The sequence below is a fragment of the Enoplosus armatus genome, chromosome 2 (genome assembly GCF_043641665.1).
Source record: "Enoplosus armatus isolate fEnoArm2 chromosome 2, fEnoArm2.hap1, whole genome shotgun sequence".
NCBI classification, from domain to species: Eukaryota; Metazoa; Chordata; class Actinopteri; order Centrarchiformes; family Enoplosidae; genus Enoplosus; species Enoplosus armatus.
In genome coordinates this window covers 2,508,437-2,528,420 of record NC_092181.1, presented here as the reverse complement: position 1 = coordinate 2,528,420, position 19,984 = coordinate 2,508,437, and the positions used below count along the sequence as shown (strand labels likewise).

Below are 19,984 nucleotides of genomic sequence, written 5' to 3'. Positions count from 1 at the left end.
TCAGTCTCTTGTCTGTACGCTAAATATGAGGATACCCGACAGCAGCTAGTCAGCTTAGCTTAGCATAAATACTGGAAATGGGGACTGCCGGACTATTTCTTGGTTGAAATTTCCTGGATTCTCTGCTTGTTGCCTGGCATCCTCACAGTGACAACAAGACTACAGGAAGTCACTGCTCCCTCGTTTATGTATGGATTAAACAAACTAAATATAACGTGTTAATTAGTGAGCTTCAGACGTGTTGATAGGTGGGTTACGCCTTTGGGCAGAGCCAAGCAAGCTGTTTCCCCATGTCTCCAGTCTTTATGCTAAGCTAACTGGCTGCTTGCTGTAGCTTCATATTCATCATACAGAAGAGAGTGGTATCAAACTTCTCATCTAACTCTCGGCAAGCAAACAAGCATATTTCCCAGAATGCCAACTTTGTCTTCAGTATGAGTATGATAATCAATTCTTTATTATTATTTGTAATTTGTAACACTCTCAAATTATGTTTACTTTATTCTTTTCTTTTCTCTATAACTGCATAGATCAAGAATGTGATGCGTGGCAGCAATGAAAAAAGAAATCTGAGGATTCACGAGAGGTTTGTTGCTGGCTCTTTGGCTGGAGCTACAGCCCAGACAGCCATCTACCCAATGGAGGTAATATCAGGCTAATACATACATAGAAACAGTCAGCTACAACAGAAAAACCCACTTTCTGGGTTTGATTGAGTGAAATGACTGATGTCTTTTCCCTTTCTGTTCGTCCTTCTTGTCTTTTGCTTTCCATCTCTTCTTATCCTTTTCCCCACAGGTGCTGAAGACCCGTCTCACACTAAGAAAAACAGGCCAATACTCAGGAATAGCAGACTGTGCCAAACAGATTCTACAGAGAGAAGGTGTCACAGCTTTCTACAAGGGCTATGCACCCAACATGCTGAGTATTGTCCCTTACGCCGGCATCGACCTGGCTGTGTACGAGGTCAGAGAGACATGAAAGCACTCAGCTTTCACAGTGCATCTCCTTAGTGTTTACCTTCCTCTCACTCCCTCTATTCTGCAGACTCTGAAGTTCGCCTGGCTGAACAGGAACAGAGGTTTCGCTGACCCAGGGGTCATGGTGCTGGTCGGCTGTGGTGCCGTTTCCAGCACCTGTGGACAGCTGGCAAGTTACCCACTGGCACTGATCCGCACCCGAATGCAGGCACAAGGTCAGGATAACTGTGGTTATAATGATATAGATATAGATGTGTGGCAAATTAAAGGAAAAAAACACTATAACATATCATGGTTAGGTGTTGGGCCACAATGAGCCTCCAGAAGAGCTTACTTTTACCCACCTTTTCTCCAATGCACCTGTCGGTATTTAAAATCACTTTGCTTGTATAGACGGGGAGCACTTGTTTAACACATCGATCACTCATATTTTATGATTCATAATGTCTTCACACTTCCAATGACATCTCCTGTGGACTTATTATGTTTGTCCACAAATTCATCACCCATCTTTATGTCCAAAGAAACATGCTAATTTTGTAAACCCTAACACTGTAAAACTTGTGTATACTGTAACTTACTGCTGACTATTTTCCAAAGCATACTATAAGCTACTAGATTGACTTCATACCTCCTAGTGAGCCATTGTTTTACATTCATTTCAACATGGTATGAAAATCTACTCGCTTAACGTGTAGTTAATGAGCTAAAAAAGGCACAACCACCAGGATGATCCCTTAATTTAGTTACACAGATTTACAATTAGCTCCAGATGCCCTCAGTTTTGCAGTCACATGTGGTGACAGACCAGAATGTGTTGGTGGAGCTCATCTTTTTCTCTTTCCTCAGCTTCAGTGAAGGGAGCCCCCAAACCCTCCATGTTAGCTTTGCTTCACAACATCGTGACCCAGGAGGGAGTGGCCGGACTTTATCGAGGAATTTCCCCCAACTTGCTGAAAGTCATCCCTGCTGTCAGCGTGTCCTACATCGTCTACGAATACACGAGGATAGTTCTGGGAGTGGACATTGAGGGTAGGAGGGGTGGGAAAGGGAAGGGGTAGAGAAAGGCTCAATGTTTTGGGGTGGCTTTCTACTACAAGCACGCGTAGATCTGTTGGCAGTGCATGAGGAAATGGGCCTTGACTGTGGATGAATACATGGTCCTGTGATCACAAGTCTTGAGATTTCAGGATGAGGATGATAGAATGGAAAATTAACCATGGAAGAAAAGAGAAAAACAACGTTATATATCGTTTTATATAATCTGTTGCGAAAAGGCTCACATTTGGAGGACCTCACCTGAACTGGCAGCTGATGTGATGTATTTCAAGTGTGCTATATTGCATTGCAATGCATGCCAGCAGTTGTGTGAAAGCTAATCAACTAGCCTCCTGCTACTGCATTGACTTGGACAGATGAAGACTTGCATGAACTTGCCTGAGAACGAACAGGCAAAAGGTGTAACCAAACTTGGAAGCCATATTACATTCCTACAACATTATTTTTTCTTCTAGGTGATACATAGAGAAGATAAAGGACTGATAGGAGGACTGATCCAGTTTCCTGTTCTGTAAGTGAGGGGAACCTGAAGTAGCTGTACACCGGTGGAGTTACTGAGTCAGAACTTTGATTGACATGTCTTAAACAAATGTTACAAATACTAAAGTACAGAAATAATTACAAAACAACAGAAAATGACTCAACTTATCTCTTGAATGACGACTGAAACGGCGAATGGTGAATAAAAGGAAGAGACGCTTTCCTGGAAGGATTACTACTGAGTAAAGCACACCAACAGACTATATTTTACAGGAGAAACTGCCAAAGCCATATCAATATAACCTCTCGTGCAAAATGCTCGTGTCAAGTGTTCCTACGCAGAAAGGTGTGTTGGGGTCTGTTTTCTTATGTTTGAAACACCCTACAGGGTCCAGAGCCACATAGTATTTTCATAAACTGTATGTGCACAATGTGCAAGTTTAACACTATGATAAAGAGTTAACTTTATTGTGAACTATATCATGAAACAATAAGAAATGAGATTTAATGTCAGTGAACATTTTTGATGTGTCAGTATTTATTATGTAATATGCAAATAAATAAAGCACCTGCATGGTGCTGCTTTTGTTAAATAAATGCCATTGAGCTTTTTTTCTGAAGAACTGAAATGCTGAGAAGAGGTAGCTGTCTGTAAACACGTCAGCCTAATGAAATCACTGCACTAATACTTACTAATTTGTCCGTATGAAGTATTAATTGACTACCACTTTGCTCAGTCCTATTTCCTTTACTTGCTGTGTAACTGTAGCATCATGTTCGTAGCTACTGTTACACTGCTACTAATGTTCATTAAGTAGCTCTGGTTGTGCAGTAAAACTATAACTGCAAAAAGGACAGGACATATATTCAGTTTGACCTCATGGTTTTCAAACAAATATGATCAGATTAAACAAAGATTTTTCTGGCAAAGTCTGTAATTAGTGTGAATGCTGATTCAGTTTTTTATTTTTCCGTCTTCTGTGCAATTTTCGGTCGGCTACTACTCCTGCATACTTTCAGCTACAAAAAACATTCAAATATCAAAATGTTCATCTCTTTTTTTTTTATAATGGGAGAAATCTTCACATCCAAATCCTTAATTCAAACTTAAAATCTGTCTCTCACACACATATAGGAACACACATACACACACAAGGAAACAAGGAAGGAAAAAAGGAAACCTTTTATCCCTTATAACTTCCACATTAATTAGTAGACAAACTTGTCCTGGTTCATGTAATTATTTAAGCAACAGGACATTATCTGCCTCAAAGCAGCCTGCCTCCTGACTCACTCCACAATTGTGGGGACTTTGATTGACCGTGATTTATCTGTATCTCTATATTTTTTACTTGACACACAATTATTACACATCTACATGTTCAGAAATACTTTCTGGTGCTGACGGTGAGGTCATTTCACCGATACAACCTACAGTTTTTGATGGATGATTCTTTGACTGGAACTTTTATAGGTCTCTCTCTCTGTCTGTCTCAATGAGCACTTTCTGGCTCCATATAAAGTTACACACAGCTGATGTTGATTAGCTGATTACACCTCTATCAGTCAGGCAAAATAGCTGTCTGATGTCATCTGGCTGCTCTGCCTCATCTCTCTGCCATTTATCTGATCCATAGATAGCTTTACTTGTTAAAGAAACCGCTTAACAACAAGTAAAGCTATCATCAGCAGTTTTCAAATAATTTCCTAAAAGCGTCAAATACCTATTGCCTTATATGACTAAATATGATGTATGATGAAACCCTTATCCGCTGTCTTTAACACATTCAGTGCAAGTTCGGATTTCCCACCTAAATTGTTGAAAAAATATGATTCCATTGTGAAATAGCTTTTACATAATTGGCGTAATGCAAGTAGGCAATTAAGAATTCTCACTAAATGTTATAAATACAGGCTTGTCCTCAACGGTGTCCAACCTACACTTCAGCCAGCCGACCTCCTGCCCAGGAGGTGGCGGTATGTTTGCTTCATAACATTGGACGTCAACACCCAAGGGTGTAAGGAGGAAGAAGAAGAAGAAGGAGAAGAAGAAGACCCGGGCGTTGAAGGTTCGTTGATTGGTTATTTTAAGCAGGGAAGTTTGCCGGCGTGGTAGGCAGTCTCACTCACATTGGTGTCCCCCGTACGCTCTTGCTTAGCCTTCCCGCTTCTGCGCAGCTCGACCCGGCCAAAGCTATTCAGCCTGCCCCCTGTGTCTATTTGCCCCTTGTGAGCAGCATGTCTGATTACGGCGCTCTGCCGACTAATGGAGTCGGCGCGGGGATGAAAAACGACGCTTTCGCAGATGCTGTACAACGAGCCAGACAGGTAACGTTAACTCGAGAGCTCGACTACAAGAGAAGACGGCCGGGCAGCTAACTAGTTAGCTGGTGGGAAACTGCAGCTAGCTTAATTACCCGTGACGTTAGCTTTAGGTTAGTTAACTGGCTAGCGAGCTAGCTTATATAGCAATGCCATTCATTTGTGTAACACACTCGCCGGGCAGTGTGATGAATTGAAAATGTTTGCGGGGTGGATTGAACCGCGTAAGCAATTAAGGTCACTCTTTCATACAAACAAAACGACTTGTCGCCACCGGGATCCTTGGGTCAAGTTAAATGGACCAACGCTAGCTAACGATACTTGAGCTAAGTTGGCTAACTAGGTTGGTTACTATAGCGTTAACGTTAGTTAACGGTAAGCCGATCGTGAAGTTTCATCCTCCTCCATGTATGGAACTCCATTTTAGAAAAAAATTGACCAACTAACCACATTGTCGTGACATTATGACTGTCATGAAGTAAGGTCAACGAATGTTCGTATGTTGTATTGATATCTAACGTTAGCATTAAATGGACAAAAGGATGCTTATAAGTTGTTTAGTGACAAAAAAAATCTCATTGGCCGTGAATATTTCTTTCACGATCAGAGGCACGAGTGTGAAGCTACTTTACGTCTTCCTATCAAGGTTAGGGCAGCAACTAATGATTGATTGCATTATTTATACATTTATCGAGTTTTTTACTTGATTAGTCTATAAAATGGTGAATGGCTAGCAAGAGCCCAAGGTGACAATTAGTTTATTCTGAGGAACAACCGAAACTAAGATATTCAATTAACAGGGATATAAAACGGAGAAATGGCAGTGAAATATAACATTTGAGAAGCTGAAACTAGAGAATGGTTGGCATTTTTGCCTTTTTAAATTAAATTATCGAGCAAAACAATGAATAGATTATCAAAATTGTTGCAGATTAATTTTCTGTTTATTGAATAATCAATATTTTCAGCTTTAATCAATGTGCTGTGAAGGCACAGTTGGTATTATGGTTATATCTAATTTTAGGCCCTCTGTTTCTACTCATGTAGAAATTACAGGAGTGCTCTTTACAGGATACTCTACAGCAATTTAGTATTGCACTTTCATAAAGTTGAGGCATTTGTGAGACAGATTAAAAAAGGAAAGGTCAAAAATGACCTTCCAACCTCCTAAAGGACTAGATCCTACACTTCCAATAATGCAACTCAATGCCATCTTTTGTTAGACTCTTGCTGCCAAAAAAGGCTTTCTTTTGGCTCCTCTTTGGGCTCCTCATGAGTAAATTGACCTTCATATTTCTGTGTCGTACTACTTTAAATGAGATGATCTTTATTTATATGAAATCACAATTCTACAACAAAATATGGTTTAAAAAGTCACTTACTTCACAGTAGTGATGTTGAAATACTCAAAAAAATACCAAAACTTGCTTCTCTGAAAGTTCTTCATCGTGGTTTCAGGCTGTATTGCAGACACTTCATCCCGTGTATGTCTTTCTAGATTGCAGCTAAAATTGGTGGAGACGGTGTTCCTTCAGTGAGCAACAACGGAGGAGCTGAGAACTATCCATTCACAGCACAGAAACGATCCCTGGAAGAAGCAGGTTAAAATCAGCACAAACGGGCACCTTTGCATCTGCATTTTTCTCCACATTGTAAGACTCACTTTTTCTCTTTTTCAGATGAACCAGATGCCAAGAAGGTAGCATCACAGAACGAAATGGATTCTCCATTGTGTAAGTTACATACTTACATTGATCTTATTACAAGCACTCGGCTCAGTTTCCAACCATTTATCACTTTTTCCTTCTCTTACAGCTATTGAAGCTCAGCTGGCTGCTCTGTCCCAACAAAGGTATAGGGTTATTTTTAGTGTTTTTGTTTTTAAGCAAACACTCTTAGTGCTTATGGTTATGACCGAGACAAGATCTTTTATTTATCATTGTGTTGTTTTACTTGTCTTCAGTGTCAGGCCCTCCACAATGACAGAAGAATACAGGGTGCCTGATGGCATGGTTGGTCTGAGTGAGTACATGCACATACGTTTCCTAAACCACAGACATGATGGCTGCGTTACCCGTGTTCAAACTAAAATCTAAATGTCTTTTCTGTTGTCCCTAAAGTCATCGGCAGGGGAGGTGAACAGATTAACAAAATACAGCAGGATTCTGGCTGCAAGGTCCAGATTGCGCATGGTGAGCATGTGCATAACCCCAGATTTGCTAAATCAGCAAAGTATAATGGATTTTTCTGCTGCTCTTGGATTGATACATATTTTCATATTCATTCACAGACAGTGCCGGCCTTTCAGAAAGAAGTGTTTCTTTGACGGGGTCGCCAGATGCCGTACAGTAAGTTGGGTGTTCACATTTAAAACAATGGATTTCTCAATTTCCAATGCAACTACTACAACTACTCCAAGAGACAGTTTGGGTTCTGGGAAGTTTTCGTTCATTGATGTCTGTGAGTTCAAGTCTCATCTCTGCTCATTTGTTGGAGCAAGGCTAATGAGTATCAAGAGCTAAACTTTCAGCAAGAGGCATTTTTCTCCTTTTTTGAAAGGAGATGCTACTTGATCCCCTAGACTTACATGAATTTGGCCAAGTTCGGCAAAGCCCAACATTCAGAGGAGAGCATTGCATTGCCTATTCAAAACTCTGCAGCTGCTCAAGACTATGGCATACTGTAGGTGCAGCTGGAACCTCTTGCACTGCTTGTAATAAGTCGGAATAGTGTGACCTATTAACTGAATTGCTTGTTAGCCTCGTGGTCTTCAATAATTTCATTTCAATTTAATTTATATAGCGCCAAATCACAACTAAAGTCATCTCGTGACACTCGAAATATAGAGCAGGTCTAGACTGTACTCTTAAAAATATTATTACAGAGACCCAACAGTTCTCATCACCCTTCTTTCATTTGAATTTGCTTCCAGGAGAGCCAAGGCACTTATCGATGACATAGTGTCAAGGGGTCATGAGTCGACCAATGGACAGTCAGGTTCCATGCAGGAGATGATCATCCCTGCAGGCAAGGCCGGCCTCATTATAGGCAAAGGAGGAGAGACCATCAAACAGTTACAGGTGAGAATCACAGGGAAACTTTAACTTTAATCAAAACTTTTTTTTAATTCAGTGTTTCTACTGTACAAATATCAGAAAAATATTATTAGAAAGAAAGCTGATTTCTGGTATCATCCAATAGGAAAGTACACTGCAACCAGTAAGCAGTGTAACATGCTCATGTTGGGAAGTGAATTTGCTGTGTGTGTGTAATTAGTGTAACATACCTCTCCTGCAAAACCTTAGGAGCGGGCTGGAGTCAAAATGATTCTTATTCAAGATGGATCCCAGCCACCCAACATTGATAAACCCCTGCGCATCATTGGAGACCCCTACAAAGTGCAGGTACTCCTTAAGAACAGTGGAGATGTTTGTTCCCACTGATGTTTGGTTTAGTGGGAGATGTTTTATTTACCCTTCAAATAATCTTGTCTTCCTTCTTTTTTTTCTTTTCTTTTTTTTTAGCAAGCCAAGGAGATGGTTAATGAGATTCTAAGAGACAGGGATCATGCAGGTTTTGGAGACAGGAACGAATACGGATCAAGGATGGGAGGTGGTGGTGGTGGCGGCGGCGGCGGTGGTGGCGGTGGTGGCGGCGGCGGCATCGATGTGAGTAATCTCTGTTTAAATATAAAAGGCAAAGCCATGAGTAACTGCGGTAATAAAGACCATTTTCCCCAACCTAGATAAAATGGCATTAAATGAACATACTCTATTGACTGTAGAATAATAATGTATGAATGTTTACCATCATTTTAATTAATGGGTGAGACTCAACTGCTTTCTTTTGTAACTCTACAGATAGCTGTGCCCCGTCACTCTGTGGGAGTTGTAATTGGCCGAAGTGGGGAGATGATCAAGAAGATCCAGAGTGATGCTGGAGTGAAGATACAGTTTAAACCAGGTGAGCTCTCCAAACATTTTCTGGAAGATGCACTGCATCATATTTCATTACATGTCACAAATGGGGGGGAGATAATTTAGGTCACTTAGAGATTATTTTCTTGTATTTAGCTGACTATCTTAAGTGTGCTGTTATTCCAACGCCTTTTTACATCTGCTACTAATTAAAATTGCTGCTACTACAATAGTGACCAGGTATGAAGAAATATTGATCCAGATTTTATCATTATCATATGTCCTGATTGGAACGGAAATTCTTCTCTCCTTCCAGTTAATCCTTTTTGTTTTCAGTCCCTGTACAAACCACCACCAATAAATCTTTGTCATCCTTCACAGATGATGGTACTGGTCCTGATAAAATAGCCCATATTATGGGTCCACCAGACCAGTGTCAGCATGCTGCTTCAATCATCACTGACCTGCTTCAGAGCATCCGAGCCCGAGAGGAGGGTGGGCAGGGGGTGAGTACAGAGTGCAGAGGCAGGCTTTTGATTTCTTTAAAGTGTTTGTGTTGAACATAGAAACAGGGCTTTGCAACTTTGCAACAGTTAAACCTAATGCGAGACGTGTTTCCTCCACAGGGCCCGCCAGGTCCTGGTGCAGGGATGCCGTCTGGTGGGCGAGGACGGGGTAGAAGCCAGGGGAACTGGGGTCCTCCGGGGGGAGAAATGACCTTCTCCATTCCTGCTCACAAATGTGGGCTTGTCATTGGCAGAGGAGGAGAGAATGTCAAGTCCATCAACCAACAGACTGGTGCGTTTGTGGAGATTTCTCGTCAGCCACCACCAAATGGTGACCCAAACTTCAAACTGTTCATCATCCGAGGGTCCCCTCAACAGATTGATCACGCAAAGCAGCTCATAGAGGAGAAGATTGAGGTACGTTCAAGCAACTGATGGAGTAGAGAAGGAATACATAGATTAAACAGTTGCCCAAAGATGAATGATTTTTGGTTTGAATGGCTTCTTGTTTGTTTCCCAGGCTCCGTTGTGTCCTGTGGGTGGTGGTCCTGGTCCAGGAGGCCCAGGTGGTCCTATGGGTCCCTACAATCCCAACCCTTATAATGCAGGGCCTCCAGGTGGTGCTCCTCAGTAAGTACAACCCCTTAACAACACTTGAAAGCAGATATTATGACTTTTCCTTCAGGGGAGACTGGTATAATTAAGCAGTTTATGTTTTTAAATGGTCCTTTCCTTCTCTGCAGTGGAGCTGCACCTGGTGGTCCCCAGTTCTGTCCTCAGGGTTGGGGAAATACCTATCAGCAGTGGCAAGCCCCAGGTCCACAAGACCCCAGTGAGTACCTTATTTTGTGCAATCATTCTTCCCAACTATTCTGTTTCTGTACTTACCTTGGTTTGTTCTTTTTTAATCTTGTAAGGCACTTTAAGTGGTTTGAGGTTTATACTTGATTTCAATTGATTTCATTACTTACTCCCCTTCCTCATTAGATAAGGCAGCAGCAGATCCTAACGCAGCATGGGCAGCCTACTATGCACAGTATTATGGCCAACAGCCAGGGGGAGCCATGGCAGCCCAGGCTCCAGGAGCTGCTGCAGCAGCAGCACCAGGGGACCAGAGCCAAGCAGCGCAGGCCTCTGGGGGCCAGCCAGACTACACTAAAGCTTGGGAGGAATACTACAAGAAGATGGGCATGAGTGAGTGGGATCTCCTGAGACGCAGTTCACTCACCCAGACAGAACCTAGTAGCTTAAAGCTCACAGTTTACCTCAATGCATACAACTTTAACTACAAGTATTGCTTGTATTACATTTAGTACTATTAATATTGCAATGAGTACTATTAAATGAATCGGTCATACTGATGTCAGTAGTATACTGTGAAATGAACGGGTACATGACTGTGTGTGTTGTTTTTTTTTTCCAGCCCAGCCAGCTGGAGGGGCAGCAGCTGCACCAGGCGCAGCAGCCACAGCAGCAGCAGCCGCTGGAGGAGCTGCAGCTGGAGGCCAACAGGACTACAGCGCAGCCTGGGCTGAGTATTACAGACAGCAGGCTGCCTACTATGGACAGACAGGGCAGGCGCCTGGACAGGCAGCTGCTCCACAGCAGGGACAACAGGTAGCGCATCCATGACCAGTGTCCAAAATTAACCTTGTTAGCTGTCGAGGTCTTGTAAATTAATTAAGAACATATTTATACAGACATTTTTTTATAGAAATGTTTTCTGTGCCTTTTTTATGTTTTATAATGAGATGCTTTGACAGTCAATATAAAGAGCAGATGTTTTTATTTTATCATTCTTGGTGACCTCTGGTGTTTCTCAATAAAAATAACACGAGGATTCCTGTAAAATCACTGTAGCTTAGAGAACCATTCAGGCAGTCAAACAGATGGATACCACTTTGTGTATAGGCAGTTTAACTTGCCGCTATTTGTTTTGGTTTGATGTGATTGGTTCAGTTCAATCAAAGCTATACATTGTTCAGGAACAAAATTGTTTTTTTTAGCACTATTTGGCATGTGTTAACGAGTGTATTCATACACTTGCACACACACCATAATGAGAGAATTTTCACATTTTACAAAGCAAAGAGTGATTTAATTTACATTTTGTCTGATGTCTCATTTCAGGCCCAGTAAACGATTGACTCGGTCTGTTGGACAGTTGCGATGGCTCTCTGGACTTTTTCTATCAAGACATATTCTTTTTGGCTTTAAGAAGACAAGACCATGGTTTACTCATCCACCCAGACATTTTCTATTCCAACCTCTTGTTTGTTTTTTAAGTCAAAATTGAAGAAAGGAAAAAGGGAAGACATTTTGCCCATGCATTGAACAAAGCACTAAATAACTGCTTGGGTTACTATTCAGTTTGCCCCTCACCTCACCCACACCTTGTTATACATCTGGTCATTTTTTTAAAATGTGAAATAATAAGCATCTTTGCTTGCAAGCTAGCACAACAGCATCTCAACACTGACTCACATTTAAGTAGTTTTTCCCCTTCAATTTCCTGAGGGTAAAAAACAGTCTAGCAGTATTTTGAATATATTCAGAAATTATGTTTGTAAGGAAAAAAAAAAACTTTTTTTTTTTTCTTGGTAATTTTTTTTAACTACATTTTAAAACATTCCCAGTGTTTAAGTTGCAGGTGTATTTTGCCCTGCTGTCATGATTTCTTAGTTTTAATTTTATTCATTGTAATTATTTTCCTTAAGGGTCATGTGTGTCTGTATACAGTATATGCTACTGAACAGAAAAGTGTGGAAGTTGGCTGTAATAAGGCACTGACTTACTGTCCTTCAGTATGTAGGTTGGTTGTGTGTGCATGTATGTGTCTGTGTGCTTGATTGCCCTCTGTTTAATTTCTACATCTGTATTATTGGAGTTGTTTTGTTCTTTTTTTGTTCCAATTGGTTCCGTTACTGTATGCTGATTCTTCTTTTTTTTTAATGTTATTTTTTACAGCTTGTTTTTAAATACTTAAAATAAAAACATTCAAATTACCAGTTTCTGTCTTGTGTGGTCATCACCTGCATTGTGTTAGGGAGTTGGTGGTTCATTGTAGACCTGATGCTAAAGTCTTTAAGAAGAAACTGTTTGTCTGATTTCTACATTTTATTTCTAATGCTGGATGGGGATACTGATACAGCAGACATACTTGAATCATTTTGTAGTGGCTCCCTCCGTTGTGTCCCACCTTTTGTTTTGGTCTTGATGGATGCATCCACCGGCGAGTGATGGCAGTCTCGTGCAGCCTGTTGACCAATCGCAGCGGTCCTGACTGCAACGAGGGACAACGGTTCTGTGGGAGATGGCGCCCAGCTCGAAATCCGAAAAGGACGATAGCAAACAGAAAGCTCAAAGAAAACATAAAGACCATGTCGTGAAGCTTCTCATGCGTGGGAAGGTAGGCAGGCGTGAATCCACAAAATGTATCATATAAAACAGGAAAAGAGTGGTTGAGGAAAAAATGTAAGACCGCTTCAATGAAAGCCTCCTTGTTTTCAGTAGCTTCTGGGGCTAGCTGCTAAGTAGCTTGGAAGCTAACTCATCTAATGGCAGGCAGGTTGCTAATTAGCTAATGCTACAAAGTATGGAAACATTGAGTGTTTCCTGCTTTCCAGCAATGTTTCTCGGTATTTGTCTCTTTGTGTGGTTTAACAGGCTCATAGACACTTACTTTGAATGACCAGTGTTAGCGTGCTAGCTATTTAAGGCAATGGTAACGTTAACGTTTAACACCTTTATATTGTAACGTGAAAGCTCTATCGGCGTTAGCTTCAGCTAAACCACAGCAGCAACTTGCAGTACTCCGCAGCTCATAAATGCACTCTCAACCCTCAGATATAATAGTTAATCGTTGAACCATTTCACTTTATAGACAACTGGTCTGCTGTGCGTGTGCTCAAGCCTTTTAGATGCTCAGGTGTGTTTCTATGCAGGGCATTGAATGACGCTGAATTTGCCGTGTAGTTTGTTTTAGATCCAGAACCACTGAAAAGGTCATTCCATTAATACGTCCTATATATTTTACACGCATTTCTATGCCTCATGTTGCACCATGTGTGTGTTTAATACGTTGTCTACATTTGTGTCCACTCTCTTGCCTGTTCTGCAGCTGTCAGGACAATTTTCTCAGCGCCTGTTCAGGAAGCTGCCACCTCGAGTGTGTGTCCCACTGAAGAACATTGTCAGCGAGGAGTTCCTGAGAGCAGGGTCTGTGTGTGTGTGTGTGTGTGTGTGTGCCTATTAAATGGGTTTGCAGTCATTAAGAACCTTGTCTTCTACAGTGGACTGCAGTTCACCACGTTTAGCTCACTGAGAGCATTTCAAACGGGGTCTTTGATGGGTGAATCAGAATTATTGATGCTTTGTCTGAATAGGATTCTGCTAGTAGGGATCCACTGATACAACTTTTCCTCTCCCAATATGATTACCTCAACTCACAATTTCTGTTCGTACAGAGTGCAGATCCAATACCAATGCTCTCTTTTCCCCAAATTTTAGATCTGCAACCTCACTCATTGAGGTTGTTGGATAACATGAGGCCAGGGATTGGTGTGGTACTAAAAACTGCGTAGGCAGCCCCCCCATGACGGAATTAATTTAGCTGATATTGGAAACACTGATAATGACATTGACTAAGAAACATTATTTAATATGCATCTGTCATGGCCGATACTCAATCTGCTTTATAAGGTCACTATTTCCGGCAATACTAATTTGACATATGAGATACTAGTGACCATTACATTCAGAGATTTACCATGTGTGATATTGTACAAGCCGAGGCATTTATTACAGTGGTGCATCACATTTTTGGTTGCAGACATATCTTTCTTGGCTTCACCAAATGCGGCCGCTACGTTCTGTCCTACACCAGCGACTGTGGAGAAGATGATGATTTTTCTTTCTATACCTACCATCTCTATTGGTGGGAGTTCAACCTGCACAGTAGACTCAAACAGGTAAAGGAAAGGAAATTTACACACTAGAACCTTAATGTTATCCACCCAGCAGATTCACATGTAAACAGAGGACTAATTAGATGCACTACCACACCCTGCTGTTAACATTTTAACTGGAGAACTTAGTTAAGTCAACTTGATGTATAAATATCTTGTGCTTTGTCTCATGTCTGCTTTTTCTCTTTAGGTGCATCATGTGCGTCTGTTTGCAGGAGAGGAAATCTACAGCGACCTGTACCTTACTGTGTGCGAGTGGCCAAATGACCACTCCAAAATTGTCATCTTTGGCTTCAAGTAAGGAATAATAAACACATCAGTCAGCAAGAATTATGTTGTTGCAGTGTGTAGGTAATGATAAGTGATTGTGTGTGCATGTGTGGTTCTACCTGTCAGTACACGCAGTTCAAGCTCCGTTCTGATGAACTTAATGATGAGTGATGAAAACAACAGAGACATCTACATAACCATCGCCTCCATGCCTCCCCCTAAACCTTGCTCTTACTGCTGCCCAGTTCCCTCAGCCACTACCATACGTACAGGTAAACACACACACACTCACAAAGATGCACTACTTTGCTGTTCTCACTGCCTCCCTCTCATCCAACTTCATCCTTTTCTCTCTCCAGGAAGTGGTGAGTGTCTGGAGCATGGTTATGTGCTAAATAGCAGGTACCAGGTGGTGTACCCGTTCCCCACTTTCCAGCCAGCTTTCCAGCTGAAGAAGGACCAGGTCATCCTGTTAAACACTAGCTACTCTCTGGTGGCCTGCGGCATCTCTCTCTGTCCAGGTAACACACATACACAATAGTAGTACCAGCACATTTTTTTATCCATGTCTTTTTCTCATGCCTAAAGTCAGACAAGGCATTTAAGACCATCGTATGTTAGACTTCTCTCCAGATAGGATGCACTACATGCTTACCTCCAGAGGACATAGGGAAAGGGTCAGATTTCAGGAGGAACTAAATGTGGTGGGAGGAGAGAACAATGGCAACAAAGGCCAAAAAAGTCTGACAAGAAAATCTCTGTTGTGTCCAAGACATCAAATTGGTTCCACTGTGTCACACTGATGACCAATTGTTATTCTTGATACTCATTTTCATTCTCATTGATCCACACCTGTAAGATTTTTGATTATCAGGCTGATTTCAGCATTAGGTTATTTTTATGTTCCATCGTTTTGTACATCTCTTGCAGGTAAGCAGGGTCAGTCCTCGCAGATCCTTTACACAAAGAGAGCAGCTCTGTCAAGTCAAGCCTCCGCCTCTTTGTCCTCCACCTCCCTGGCGTCTTCTTCCTCGCTACCTCAAGGATCTCCCGAAAGCCGACCGCCACCCAGCAGACCCGCTCCAATTCCCTCATCTCCTAGCCAGTCACAAGCAGCCGTGCGAGCCCGGGAGTTTGCAGCTGACCTCTTCAGGCGGGCCCAGGGAGGAGGAGGAGGAGGAGGAGGAGGGAAACAAAACGAAGGCCAGGCAGAAAGGAGAACAGCTGATGGTGGTGAGAAAGAAGCAGCGCAGCTACCAGGAGACAATGGGATAAATGTAGAGAGGAGGAGAGAGGAGGAGGACTGTAGAGAGAGGAGGGAGGAAGAGAGACGGACTAGTTTACCACAAGTGTCAACATCAGGTGGGAGCCACTGTTTGCCACAGGACTCTGAACAAGTGATGTCTCCTGCCTCCTCTTCTTCATCACCTTCATCCCCTTCGACCCCATCCACATCCCAAGAGGTCGGCCCCAGCGAGCCCGGATATGTCAACTATTCACGCCTGCACTTCTGCCTCCAACAGCCAGGGGCAGCAGAGCAGAATACAGGAGGTGAGAGAAGAAGTAGGAGGACACAAAGAACGACTGATTAAAAAAAAACTCTTCGGGTCCCGTCTGAAGCTGCTGACCAGCATCTTTCCTCTCTGTTTCTGTCTCCAGGTTATGAAGACGATAAAGTTCAGCTGCCTTTCACAGTCACTGACCTTAAAGGACGGAACCTGCAGCTGGTCACCGGGCCACACAGTGGACAGGTGTGTGTCTGTGCCTGTATATCTGTGGCTGTGAATTCAGAAACATTGGAATACATATATTTATATATACATATATCCATGTGTCCTACCTGTCAATAATCAGCTGGTTTTAGAGACAATTCTAGCACCATCTCAAATGGCTTTTTAGTTATTTAATTTCTAGTTTAGACGATAAGAAACATTCTGCTATCACATTCATAAAAGGCTTTCATACAGTTGATCATTCTTTACTCCTTGACGTCTTGACTTTTAACTATTTAACTTTTGCGTAAGTTTTAACCTATTTGTTCTCTCTGGCAGAGTGTGTGTGTGGAGCAGTTGACTCTAGACTTTGAGTATCTTATCAATGAGGTGATCAGGAGCGATGCTGCCTGGGCCACTCAGTTCTGCTCCTTCAGTGACTATGATGTTGTGATATTAGAGGTCAGTAAACACACACACACACACACACACAGTACTGTACACTCACACTATGTCTTGCTTAACTTTCAGTCTCTGTTTCCTCTACTTCACACCTGACGCTGGTTTGCAGCAGCACTTTTTCATATCTGAGAACTGTTCTTGGTTCCAAACTCATGTTTCGTTGTGGAGCAAATGTGTGTTAAGTGTTGAAACAATACACTGCTTTCTTCCAATTTGGATTGGATTGCAAATCACAAGTCTCATTAGACCTGGAGTCTTTGGCTTTAGTGTATTTTATGTACCTTGTTTCACATACTGTATTTGCTGCTAGTAAATAGATCTTTTTAGCTTTCATGTGTCTGAGCTGAAAAAACAAGTAAGGAGGAACATTTTGCATTTGACCTGGAGATGATTTGTGTTTTTATGTGTTATCAGGTGTGTCCTGAAACCAACACTGTGATGATCAACATTGGTCTGCTGTTACTGGCCTTCTCCAACTCAGATGAGGAGCACTGCAGGTACTTGTCCTAAATGAACCCAAAGCCGTCTTGAGCCCAGCATCTGCCACTTCTTTCTGTCACCGTTAAGCCTGCTTTTCGTTGTTTTTGTCCCCAGGCCAAACACGTACCATTCCAACCTGCAGGTCAGCTGGGACCTGAACACAGGTGTATGTCGCACCGTGGGTGTTGGTGACCTTACAGAGGTCAAGGGTCAGACCAGGTAAGGAACTACTGTTACTGCCCCCCCGCCCCACACACACACACACACACACACACACACTTTTCTGTCTGTCTCCCTTTTTCTTGTTATGCTCTGTTTAGTTCTGTTGTGTTAAAGGTGTTGGTCTTGATCTCTCTCATCAGTGGGAGTGTGTGGAGTTCTTACAGGAAGTCCTGTGTGAACACAGTGATGAAGTGGTTGGTTCCAGAGAACAGCTCCCGTTACATCAATCGCATGACCAACGAAGCTCTACACAAAGGTGAATTATATACATATTTGTCATTCATCCAGGTCAGAAGTCAAATACAACTGGATTAGACCAAAGAGCTCTGTAACAGCTGGGAAGTATTTTGTGTACATGGGCATTTAATTAAAAGCTGAATACAAACACAATGTTTAAATTGATGCAAGTTTTTTAAAGTACACCTTGATACTTCCCTGCTTTGTTTGCCCAAATTACAACCATTTTTTTCATGTCATGTAACAGTGTGTTACCAATAATAAGTCACTAAGCTGTATTTGAAACCACCTACTATACTAGCAGTACGTACTGATTTGGCCAATATGTAGCATGTAGTATGCAAACAAAAGCAAAATATGCAGTATGTCAAAAACACCCGGATGTCGTACTGATTTGGACAAAATCTCCAGTCTGCATCGGACCAGTCTACCTCGCATACTGTGTCCCACAATGCAAAGCGTTGGCGTTGGTAATTTAAAAGTTTGGTTCGACTTTCGTAAGGCAGGTGCACTACAGGGGGCATAATACCTGCATGATTATTACTTCCGCTTTTCAAAACCGAAAACCGGCTAAGCCTGGCAGGGCATACTGCAAAATTAATCGATTTGACAGTTTTATACTGCATACTACTATGAACAGCATAGTAGTTCATACTGCATACTGCATTTGTTGGTAGTATGTAGTAGACGGTTCCGAATACAGCCTTACACTCGTCACCGCAGGAAAAGCACAGGCACAACAAATGACAATGACTGTTCCTTTTGAAGTCATGCAGGAGGCTTTTTTCACAGCAGACATTTTGACCCTTGTCATAGTGGGAAAAGCACAGGTGTTACTAATGACATTAACGATGGCTCTGTTCTATTTAAGTGTCCCAGTAAGCTGTGACGGTGAGCCAAGCATGCACAACTTATAGAAGACATTTTGACATGTCACAGTAGGAAAAGCACAGGTGTAAATAATAAAAATGAATGATGATGGCTGAATTCCATTTAGCTTTATTGTGCACGATGGCTTACTGTCACATGTCCTTACTGGGACAATTAAATGGAACGGCAATGGCAACACCTGTGTCTTCCCTACTGTGACATTTCAAAATGTAACACTTTATCCATGGATCATTTTATTATTTATAGCTTTTGCTTTTCCTGTTGTGACATGTCAAAGTGTTTATTTCAGATTTAATTCAGTAGCAGTATTCAGTGTTAGTGTTGATAAAGTTTCATACATTTTTATTGCAGTAAATTCTCAGGAGGTATTATCAGTACTGTGTGGACCCCAGGCTTGGTGTGATCGGGCGTTATGTTTCCTGGTTTCAGGACAAGGGTCCCAGCCTCTATTGGAAATTTTACAGTCCTCGCAACCGTGTTTTGATGTGTGTTTGTGTGGATGATTGTGAAATCTAATTCAAATCTCACTCGTCTTCTCACCCGTAGGCTCGTCCCTGCAAGTGTTGGCAGATAGTGACCGATGTACCTGGATTGTATTATGAAGAAAGAAGAGCGCCACAACTGTCAAAGCAACAGAAACAAAAGCACACACAGATACAAGTCGATGTGGCCTCGTTGTCAGTATGGAGCTTGACCTTAATCTGAGCAAAACTGCACACGTTCAGTGACTGCGCTTTGGTAACATAGTTAAAACGTGTCAAATGGAACAAAGAACGCTGTAGTGGAAATACTGTAAAGATGAAAGTTTTTTAGGTGGTCTGTGTTTAATTTTACAAGATTCATCGTTTTTGTAATTGTGAACTGCATTCCTACCACCAAAAGCAAGAGCTGGACTGAACGAAGATTTCGTTTTTACATTTTTGTTTTTATACATAAAGGCGTACTGTTATTGTAGCGTGAGTGTATCTTGTGTGTGTGTGTGTGTGTGTGTCTAACTGAACGTATGCAATATCTGCACCTGTGTGATGTTCACAGGGGGATTTCATCCAGACAATGAGTGTGTGTGTATGTATGAGTGTGTGCATGTTTAATGTGTATGTAACATTCAACAGATTCTGCTGCTTTCTGAACCAGTTGTTTCCTCGCCCGGCCTGGACCTGTTCAGTCTAGCTGTGTTGATTCATTAGGCTTTAAAACGAGACAAATTGAACCCAGTACTGCATCACTTGACTATTAGCATCTTTTGTTAAATCTCATGTCATGGAAGTAGAGGATTGTTGGAGTCACCTGTTCAGTTGGTTGACATCACACTGTATGTTTACTGGCTTGGAAGTAATACTATGTTCTATTGGGATATTTTGTTAAAATAAACTGTTCAAATGTTTTTTTGTGCATCTGTCGTATGTCTTGTTGAGTGTGTGTGATGTAAGTTAGGCAGGGATTTGGCTGGCGTAGGTTTTGATGGAACTTTACTAAAAC

At 41.8% G+C, this 19,984-nt stretch overlaps 3 protein-coding genes across 3 annotated transcripts in view; all 3 read left to right on the top strand.

Annotated features, from left to right (window-relative positions):
• The window catches only part of LOC139291526 (mitochondrial adenyl nucleotide antiporter SLC25A24-like), a 9,252-nt gene extending 5,921 nt beyond the window's left edge, over positions 1–3,331 (top strand). Inside the window, exons 8-11 of the mRNA XM_070913586.1 lie at positions 531–644; positions 799–966; positions 1,048–1,195; positions 1,830–3,331. Of these exons, the coding sequence (XP_070769687.1) occupies positions 531–644; positions 799–966; positions 1,048–1,195; positions 1,830–2,041 (642 nt within the window). The 3' untranslated portion in view covers positions 2,042–3,331. The remainder of the gene's footprint in view (positions 1–530; positions 645–798; positions 967–1,047; positions 1,196–1,829) is intronic.
• Positions 3,332–4,718: 1,387 nt separating this feature from the next.
• khsrp (KH-type splicing regulatory protein) lies at positions 4,719–12,226 on the top strand. Its single transcript, XM_070914617.1, has 18 exons — positions 4,719–4,847; positions 6,340–6,442; positions 6,521–6,574; positions 6,657–6,693; positions 6,805–6,863; positions 6,962–7,033; positions 7,132–7,189; positions 7,774–7,921; positions 8,147–8,245; positions 8,366–8,513; positions 8,706–8,804; positions 9,140–9,264; positions 9,385–9,681; positions 9,785–9,894; positions 10,008–10,096; positions 10,252–10,458; positions 10,697–10,881; positions 11,395–12,226. Exons 1-18 carry the CDS (start codon positions 4,758–4,760, stop codon positions 11,401–11,403), a joined length of 1,989 nt encoding a protein of 662 aa, XP_070770718.1. The 5' UTR covers positions 4,719–4,757; the 3' UTR covers positions 11,404–12,226.
• Positions 12,227–12,577: 351 nt separating this feature from the next.
• Positions 12,578–19,853, top strand: dcaf15 (DDB1 and CUL4 associated factor 15). The gene is made up of 13 exons (XM_070919174.1): positions 12,578–12,673; positions 13,385–13,482; positions 14,096–14,234; positions 14,422–14,528; positions 14,628–14,773; positions 14,861–15,022; positions 15,432–16,052; positions 16,161–16,252; positions 16,553–16,675; positions 17,090–17,172; positions 17,270–17,374; positions 17,518–17,633; positions 19,052–19,853. Exons 1-13 carry the CDS (start codon positions 12,578–12,580, stop codon positions 19,105–19,107), a joined length of 1,944 nt encoding a protein of 647 aa, XP_070775275.1. The 3' UTR covers positions 19,108–19,853.
• Positions 19,854–19,984: the final 131 nt, after the last annotated feature.